This window comes from Equus quagga, unplaced genomic scaffold (assembly GCF_021613505.1).
Source record: "Equus quagga isolate Etosha38 unplaced genomic scaffold, UCLA_HA_Equagga_1.0 149439_RagTag, whole genome shotgun sequence".
NCBI lineage: Eukaryota > Metazoa > Chordata > Mammalia > Perissodactyla > Equidae > Equus > Equus quagga.
This window is the reverse complement of record NW_025796831.1, coordinates 7,996-18,004: the sequence shown is the minus strand read 5'-3', so window position 1 is coordinate 18,004 and position 10,009 is coordinate 7,996. Positions and strand designations below refer to the sequence as shown.

Below are 10,009 nucleotides of genomic sequence, written 5' to 3'. Positions count from 1 at the left end.
CTATTGAAATGATTTATCCTATCTATAAGGAAAAGACCTAGCTAGTCTCTTTATCAGAGTTCTCTAATTGGCTCTGTGGCTGGTTCAGGGAAAGAGAAAGAGAATTTTGCAGGGTCATTAAAGAGAGAGGTAACTGCTTTCCAAAGACAAAATCTTCCCCTTTTTCCCAAGAAGACAGATGGCATCTGATCTGCTAAATCATGGTCCAAAAGAGCATTTTCTTCCTCTTCCAACTCATCTCTCTTTACACAGTGGAACAAGTCCTGCTGTCAAAAACATTAATTTGTAAGTAATCACAAATTATCATAGGAAACAAACAAAAGAATGACAAAAATCCATTTCACCTTTCCTTCTGTGTCAGTTGAAGTGGGGCATTTAAAACACAATCAATTCTCTTCTCACAGATGCAATTATAGGGGGCAGAGCAATCAGTATTTGTTATTCTTGTTGAGGTTAAAAACGCACATTTTCCTTCTCTCTCAGGAAGCAAACTCATTATTGAAGAGCTACTGTAGAACAGAAAACATACATGGTCGACTGTTGAATTCTGAAGCTGACAATAACATAAATCATAATCTTTTTAAGTCTGTTGCCTAAAGATCTGGAATATGGAAATGTTAATCATAACTTCATCACTAAAAGATTTTCTTTCACTTTTACCTCATTAACTAGAATAACAGCCTATTGATCACACCCATAATCTTCCATTTTATTGCCCACTAAGAATTTCTGTTCAGAAGGCAAAATTACCCTGCAATATTGCTATGGGATCTTGATAAATAGCAAACCGGCTTTCTAATGCTAATTTTTTCAATAAAATTGAGAGATTAAAAAGAACTGAATTTCTATGACAAAGATAACCAGTTCTTGTGTGCATATACGTTAAGGAGAAAAAAATAGAATTGGAATATAGGTAGAGATGAGGTTGTTTAATGGATGTCTTTATTCATTTTGTTTCTTTTCCTTCCCTACCCTATAGCTAATAATTATTAGCTAAAACATAACAATCCATTGAAAAATATCTAAAAGCAGGACTTCTATCTCAGCAAAGTGGTGGATTAGATATCGGAACTATCTTCCTATTGAAACAATTAATAATGATGAATAAAAAAAATTTAAACCTTGAATAAATTTATGAACTGGCAAGAAGCAAATTCATACTCAGGCTGACGGTTAAGTAAAAGTGGGAACCCAGAAGGGTAAGTGAAGCTCTGAAGTCGATTTTTCCCTTAATTGATGTAGTAGGCTGAATAATGAATTCCACCCAAGATTCTACATAGAAGACAAGCTACCTAGAGTGCAAACCCAAAAGGGATATATCTTCAGTATAAACCACCGAAGAACTTTCTTGAATCTTGGACTTAAACAGAAGAGAAAAAGATTAATCTCAACTAAGAGTTCAAAATCTTATCATCAAAATCACCATCCCTCATGTAGTCTGCATTTGCTTTATTATTTAAGAATATTCAAATCTGCTACAGGAATAAAGAGAAATAAACAAGGAAGATAAATGAAACTAAATAGCTCATGAGGCAGAGGTGGAACACATAAGCTGTGTTAAGTACGTATAAGTAACCTATGAGACAGGTTAAGTATAGATACAGTAAGTAGAACATGTGTGTGCTGATCATGGGAAAGGAAGAAAGAGCGACTTAGACACTAAATATAATACTCAAAATATACTCGGTGCACATGGATACTCAACATCCATGAGATCTTAAGGTCCCCAACCAATGGTGACACTCATTCTGGCCCTCTGCCTAAGAAACTCAAATAAAACCCATACTCCTAAGGTTGATTAGAAAACTGCTGCTGTGGCCTGGCTTACATGCTCCTGCATCTCCCCAATAGAGAAAATGTTCATGCTGCCCTCAAGAACCTTCTGTCTGTTGGGCCCCTTTACTCAAACCTCAAGTCTGGTGCTAGAAACCTTCAGCAGGGAAGGGGTATGCAGCATAGAGAGCCAGGCCACATGAAGACTGCATGACCCAGGACTCAGTTGATCCTTTCACCCGCTTGCACCTTGTCCTAGATGGCAACCTCGCCCATCCCACCCAAGTGTGAGAGCTAAAGAAATGGGATACATTTCTTTCCCCTTGCAGAGTGCAATGAGTTTTAAATTGACTTAATTAATCATGCAATTTGAGCTTGTTAATTTGGCTCATGAGCCTTTTTGTTCTGTGACCTCTGAGATTGTTGGCCTGAAAGTGTACTTAGAGGCTACAATTACATTAACGTAATTTCCTGCATGACATGTTTTGTAGGTTTGCAGCCCAGAACTAGACTTACAGGGCCCATATCTAGAATTTAGAATCAGTGGTCCTGATTCATAGTGCCCCACGGAATCCAATCTTGAAGAAGCCACCTTCATCTCAATCCTTGAATAATTTCCACAGCAGATCAAAAAGGGAAACAAAAATCACTAAACGCTGTGAAGAAAATGGCATGATGAACAAAAACCAGCAGAAACAATAGAGTGGACTCACAAAACTTCAAAGATAAGAATGATCAGATACCAAATACAAAATAAGAACAATTACTGTCTTTCAAGAAATAAAAGACAGTGTGAAAACATGAGTAACTAGCAAGAAGATTTGGAAACATAAAATAGAATTTCTACAAATAAAGAATATAATATGTCACCTAGATTTTTAATAAATCATTGAACAGTTTAACAGCAGATAATAATTAAATGTAAACTCAAGAGTTTACAAAATATTGCACTTCAAAACAGAAGAACTATGGTGAAGGTATATGTGCGTGTGTATATTCACAAATATTTATATTTATAAATTATATAAACTAATAATTTAAAGGAGTTTCAAATGAATTTTGGGGATATTCAAAATATCCATTGGAGGTTGTCGATGGGATCACTATGACTAAGTCAGGATGATCCAATCTCTTCATAGCACTTTATGATTTTGTTTTATTTTGTGTACCTCAGAACACATCCTTCTGAGTATGTGTTTTGCACCATAGTCTTATTATTGTTAATAACTCTGTAGTACACATCTCATCCTTTTTAGCAATACTTTCTAAAACACTTTCTTAATCATTCTACTTATTCTTACCAATGACCTCTGCTTCAAAACGAGTTAAGCTGTGCAAAATAAGAGAAGATTCCTTTTAGATACAGTCCTTCCAAGGCCAAAACCAATATCAGAGTTTGGATGCATTCCAAAGACTTACGTTCCAAGAGACGTGCCATTGTCGATCCATTTCCACTTTCTTTCCTCTGCATTGTATGATAATCCAATCCAGTAGCTATCTCCATAAGTCTGGGGTTGAACAAAGTCCTATTAAGGAAACAAAACATATTATGTGACTAAATTCCAACTTGTTCAAGAATGAAAAGAAGGACAGGTAAAGGGCCCAGCTGTTTCTCTGGCAAGTACTCTGCTCCTCTCTACATCATCCTTCATCTCTCCTTCCTAGTGTTTTCATTTTTCAAAGTACTTTTCTCCAGGATTATTTATTTATGTTAAAGATGGCTGCTAGTCTCATAGATTATTTAAAACATGGAAAAATTTAAAATCTAAATATCTAACAATAGAAGAATTGTTGAACAATTTATGACACTTTATGAAACTATTCAACATCAGGCTCCAGAAAAATACTTACAGATGTAGAAAAATGATCATTACATATTCTTAAGCGAAAAAAGGAATCTTCAAAACAAATTTATTAAAACAACAAGTGTATGTGGAGAGATGTGCCTTAGAGGCTTTAGCCTCATCAGAGAAAGCCTTGCTGGAGTTCAGTAATTGGAAGTGGTGAACGGAAAAAGGGAAGTATTTGGAAATATTTATACTCCAAAAATGTAATACATCAAAGTGATATATTACATAATATCTGATTAAATGACAGAATGTATTTTAAAATATAAGTTTAAATTTAACTGTGTTTTACTGCAACAAACATAAAAAGTTATTTTATGACTTGATACCATAAATTCTTTTGTAATTTAAAGTATCTATTACATTTGCATATAAACTTTGTGTTGTTTTCCTAAATGATAAACAGAGGTTTCAGGCTGATTTTTGCAAACATTTCTGTATAAAAACACATTTTGTATGTGGATAGTCTTTATTAGTAAGAGATTAAAAACAAAATTTTAATATTGTTGTCACTGTATTTTCTCTTTATATAATTCTTTTTGAAAGGTATATATCTTGATGTAATATATAAGAACATTGAACAAGTAAATGTTACCTACAGATGCAATGAAAATCACTCTAAAGATAATTTGTAAAACTGTTATCACTTTTATCTTCCTCATTATTATCTCCTTTTTGCCAATGGGAAAACTGGGGCCCAGAGTAATTTACCCAGGTAAATTTACCCAAGGTCAGGCAGCCAGTAAGTGGCAGAACTGGATTTTACCCTAGGCAGTCTGGCTCCCATATTCCTAATAGTAACTATGACACTATGTTGACCCCGGGTTCTTAGTTGCCAGTTTATAGGGAACAATAACTGATGGTTCCAGGCTGCAATTTACCAAAGGATTAAGTACTTCATTAAAGGAAAAGCATATTTCTCTATGAGCAGGTCTCCTGCAGATTCTCAGAGAGGGAGATGATTACAAAGACCCAAACTGCACCTTCAAAGGCGTTTCCAATTTAGAAATAATAATGGTCATCAGGATAGATAATATGAATTGAATGCTCGATAAGTAACAAGATCATATGCTATTAGCAGGCAGGAGTCTCCCGGGAGACTTTGCGCAATTTTTGCTCACTCAACAGACACAACACAGAGAATAACTGAAGGTGCCTTTTCTGGATTCCCTCCTGTCCTGGAAATCTTGGGTCCAAGAATGAGAGACAGTCTAAGAGAATAAAAATGAATGTAACAATCCATGATACCAGTTCATCTTTATCACCTATCTTCAAAAGAGATAAATTGTAACATTGGCAAGTCTTTTGACATCCTGTCCAGTTTTCCTTTTTAGTGGTAAAATAATAGCAGTTTACTCCACAACAGGACCAGCGGTCTTCATTTAGCTTGCCTGCAATGTATAAGGTGAAACATTAAACTTCTTGTCCTCTGGTATTCTGTGAAGCAGAGTATTATATTTATCATCCCTCTATAAATAAATTCTTAATTGCTATCAATAATGATAATATGAGGTTAATAAATATTCTGGAAACCAAGAGAAATCTGCACTCCCACATTCACTGCAGCATTATTCACCCTAACAAAGACATCGAAACAACCTGCATGTCCATCGATGGATGATTCGATAAAGAAAATGTGTTTTAGACATAGACGGGATATTATTAAGCTTTAAAAAGAAGGAAATCCTGGCATATACAAGAGCATAGATAAACCTTGAGGATATTATGCTAATAACAGTGAAATAAGTCAATCACAGAAGAACAAATACAGCATGATTCCACTTATATGAGATATAAAAAATAGTCAAACTCAGAGGAACGGGAAGGGTAAAATGGTGGTTGCCGGGGCTGGAGATGGGTAGGAGCAGGGGAATGAAGGGTTGTTGTTCAATGGGTATACAGTTTCAATTATGCAAGATGAATAAGCTCTAGAAATCTGTCAGACAACATAAGGCCTACAGTTATTAATACTGAATTGTGCACTTAAAGACTTGTTAAAAGGGTAGATCTCATATTAACTGTTCTTACCACAAAAAATAAAGGAATATGAGGAAACTTTTGGAGATGATGGATTTGTCTATTACCCTAATTGTGGATGATTTAAATGATATATGCACAGGCCCAAACACATCAAATTGCATGCATTAAATATGTGCAGCTCTTTGCATAATAATAATACCTCAATAAAGATGTTATAAAAATAATAAATTAAAATTCAAAAAATAGATTCTGGAATACCTTCTGAAGTCAAGGCAAGATGGAAATACACATACAAACACAATTATCTTTACAACAGCATCCACATTAAAGGCTTTGTGCCCATTTTAGCCTAAGTATATTTTTACTAATAGCCTCCAATTTCACATCAGCAACAAAGTGGGAGAGTCTAATTTGCCCACAGTTCCAAAAGGATACAAATTTTCAGGGGAGCTGACATACTATTTCACCTTCTGGGAAGAGTAGAAATGCAAGAACTGCCGTTGAATTTTGGGAACCATAAGGTTCTGCTAATCCAAACATGTCTTCTGGGGGCTTCATCCCATATTTGAAACAAGTAACCCGAATACCCACACCACATCTAAGAGGCACAAACTAAAGTTGTTTAGTAGACCTGCATCACTAGCACATAGCCTCAGCCTCTTATTAGGCCTCAAAGCTTCTGGAGGGGGAAGAAATAATGAAAGGTCATGCTACCTTTCACTCATGATTTCTGCTATACCTGTATTTTGCAGAGACTTTGAAAAGATCCCCTGTTTTCGATGGCAGCTCATCTTTGCTTTAGAGAGTGACTCCAGGTCTTTCTTCAGCTGAAGATTTTCATTTTTGAGAATGTCATATTCTAGAGTCTTATTTGTCAAAAGTTGCTCCTTTAGGTAATTGTCCTTTTGTATAATGTTGTACTTTTGAGTGAAGTTTTGTGGAATTTCCTCCTGTTGAGGTTTTTCTTGAATACGCTTAAAAACTAAAATTAACAGTATAGATATAACACAAAACAGTACTCATAATGTTTAAATGTTGAAATTTAATAAAAAAGAAAAAGTCTCACTTTGACAACCAACCCATTTCATTACTTTAATTAGCAATTTGACATTTAGAATGTAACACCTCAATGAACTGACCACAGGAATTGAAACATCAAATTTCTCACTATTAGCAACTTAAGCATAGCGTAAATAAAGTAAGATATCTGAATAAAATTATAACGGTGACTCCTTATTGTTCAGTTTAATTTCTTTTTAACAGTTAGCACATCATTTACAAATAAATACAAAAGTAAAAATCAGTCAATCAACCTTTAGCAACACATCTTCTGAGTATGAAAAGCTGCACTAAGAAACATGAAGAAACAGCCCCGGTATTATTGGACTAGATGGAATATCCAGAGAAGAAAAAGGAGGAAGATCTAAATAGGTAATTTTATCTGAGTGAATCATAAGAGTGATTTTCTCTAAAGATGTCAAGGAATTCAGATAAAAGACAAAGGTTGAATTCAAGATCATCTAACATCCATGTGTAGAATCACTCTTTTTACTAAATTATTTCTTTATTGTGTACTTAGAAAACATCAAGGGAAAGTCATAATTTCTTTCTTTTTTTTTTTTTTGAGGAAGATTAGCTCTGAGCTAACATCTGCCACCATTCCTCCTCTTTTTGCTGAGGAAGACTGGCCCTGAGTTAACACCCACGACAATCTTCCTCGACTTTATATGTGGGATGCCTGCCACAGCATGACCTGACAAACAGTGCAAAGGTCCGCACCCCAGATCCAAACCAGCGAACCCCGGGTTGCCAAAGCAGAACACTCGAACTTAACTGCTGCACCACCAGGCAAGCCTCCATAATTTCTTTTGAAGAGTTGTTTTTAAAAGAATGTTTAGCCAAGATTCACAATGATCTAAAGTCAGAGGGCAGAATATTACTAAGTCCTGTATCAGAAAGAATGTTATCGTGTATTACACAGAATGAGAAAGCTCATTACAGATGAAGTCATTGGAATAGGTAAGTAAAATGAAAATGACACTGTGATGTGTCTGAGGAAAAATCACAAAAAAAGAGCCACCTGGGACATTGCCTGATTATAGCCAAGGAACAATTGTTGGAGCATGGTTAGTATCGGCATAATTAGTGGTTACTGCTATTACTCAGACTTGAAGGATATAGTTCAATTACTCACTCATTGTTTCCAACACTCTGACTGTCACCAAAAGAAGTAAACAGAGGATCCCAAGAGTCACTACCAAGAGATGCCAGGGCACTGAAAACTCTTGAAATAAAGAAGGAAGAAGATAATCATTAGGAAAGAGCCTGGCCCACTACTCACCTTAACCTAGGACAACATTTGGAACAAAAAGAAAATCTTCTCCAAAAATTTTACAAAAATATATCATGCAAATTGATTTAAATTTGTGATCTTGTAATTACAGTTTTAAAGTTTTCAATTTATGACTGACATACACTCATTGTAGAAATGTTACACACAAGAAAAGTCCTATAGGATTTTAAAAGTACATCCCTTATAACAGCACAGATAGCAATAGACACAATACACGTTTATAAGGATCTACACTGACATGTATACTCCTTCCTGTGATCACAATCATGAAGAGCAAGGACAAAGGAGTCAATATTCCTGAGAAATTGGTGGCCAATAGCGGCTATTCTGAAGCTGCGAATGTGACTGGGGTTCATCCTTAAAGGAGTTTCTAGCAATCAACTTTCTTTCCCATCAGTTCTGTTTGTTACTATATTTATCCTCCTAATTTTGAGGTCTTCAGTTTCTAAAGGTTGAATCTCTGTCACTAGATTAAACAAGTAAACGTTATTCTCAATTTAGAGTTCGTGACAATATTTGAGGAGAGAGAGAAAGAAAAGTTAGACTGCTCCTTTGGGTTTGAACATTTTTGTTACTTCATTGCCATTAGGTTTCGTAAGCATTTAAGACACTTAAAATATCGTTTCTGTGAATAAAAACATTGTTTCTAACGCATATTTTTCAAGTCTCATTGTTTAAAGTCTTTATTTGTCTAGGGAATGAAATCTTTTCTTGAGACTCTAGTCTGTCCTTTACTTTTAATTTTTTTTTGGAAACATTTGCTCTGACCTAACTTCGGTTTCCAATCTTCCTCTCTCTCTTTCTTTTTTCTCTCCAAAGCCCCTGCACTTAGTTGTATATTCTATTGCAAGTCCTTCTACTTCTTCTGTGTGAGCTGCCACCACAACATGGCTACTGACAGATGAATGATGTGGTTCTATGCCTGGGAACCAAACCTAGACTGCCAAAATGGAGTAGCTCAAACTTTAACTGCAAGGTCATCTTGGCTGGCTCTGTCCTTTACTTTTAAAGGCCTCATGACTTCCTCTTAAACAAATTTGAATGAAACATTCTATTAGCTTCTTAAATTTAAAAGAATTAATTAATTTCTCTGTTCTCACAAACTTTAAAAAATCAATCTCGTTCTACTAGTCTACACAGTTATGATTTCATATTAACATCTGAGAACCTAAAGTACAGATAGGAACACTTTCTTCAAAACTCTAAAGTTTGAGAATCCATAAAAGATGGGTGTATCTAGATGCTTAAAACATATACCTTTGTCATCATCTTTCCCAGGCCTTTGAGTACTGCCAGGCCTCAATCGATTTTGTGATGGTGAAGGAGCCTGAAGAAATCTCGAGGAGGAATAAGTCACTTCCTGATTGCTCATGTCTAGAATAAGAAGAGTAATATGTTTTGCATTAAAACTTTGCAACAGGAGTATTTCTGTCTAAAGAAAAATTAAAATGTCAGTCTATAGGAACCTCCCCAGGATTAAGAGGTATGTGTGTATATCTGTGTGTGTATGGGGGCGTTGTGTGTTTATCAACTCCTTTAAGCACCTAAAGCTCGTAGACTGAGTGTGATTTATATAAGCAATGGACAACATTTCCATATCTTTGATAAAGTTATTTATGCCCATTGTGATTACTGCCATAATTATTAAAAAATACAGAGAGTTTTTTAAAAACCTACCAATAGATTGAATATGCTGAGTCCTATTGCCCCAGCCAATGTAGTTCAAAATGTTCAACATACATATACAAATGTTAGGCAGAATTGGTACCATACCAAATTACTGACATACTTTTAAAACTATCAATTCAAAATGCAAGAATTCTATGTCTTTGAAATTCTGAAAAAATACAAATATCTTTGTTTTAAAGAAACTGAATATATATGTTCTGATATGCATACAAGTATTAAAAAGTTCTTGCGTTCTCTTTAACTACAACATGACTTTCCCAGAGTGTTTCCCAAAGTGTATCCCATGCACCATCTTCTAAACAACTACTGAAGTTAACATTGCAGACTGGTTAACATTCTACATTCCAGTGACCCATGCAGGATGTGT

At 35.1% G+C, this 10,009-nt stretch overlaps 1 protein-coding gene across 1 annotated transcript; it reads right to left on the bottom strand.

Moving 5' to 3' along the window:
* Window positions 1-1,305: 1,305 nt before the first annotated feature.
* On the bottom strand, window positions 1,306-9,325 carry LOC124233020 (killer cell lectin-like receptor 2; the record flags this gene model as incomplete). Its single annotated transcript, XM_046650011.1, has 6 exons — window positions 9,211-9,325; window positions 7,795-7,884; window positions 6,340-6,582; window positions 4,869-5,011; window positions 3,193-3,299; window positions 1,306-1,360 (listed from the first exon to the last, which is right to left on the bottom strand). Coding segments are annotated over exons 1-6 (753 nt in total), but the record flags the coding sequence as incomplete, so codon positions are not given.
* Between the last annotated feature and the right edge of the window lie 684 nt (window positions 9,326-10,009).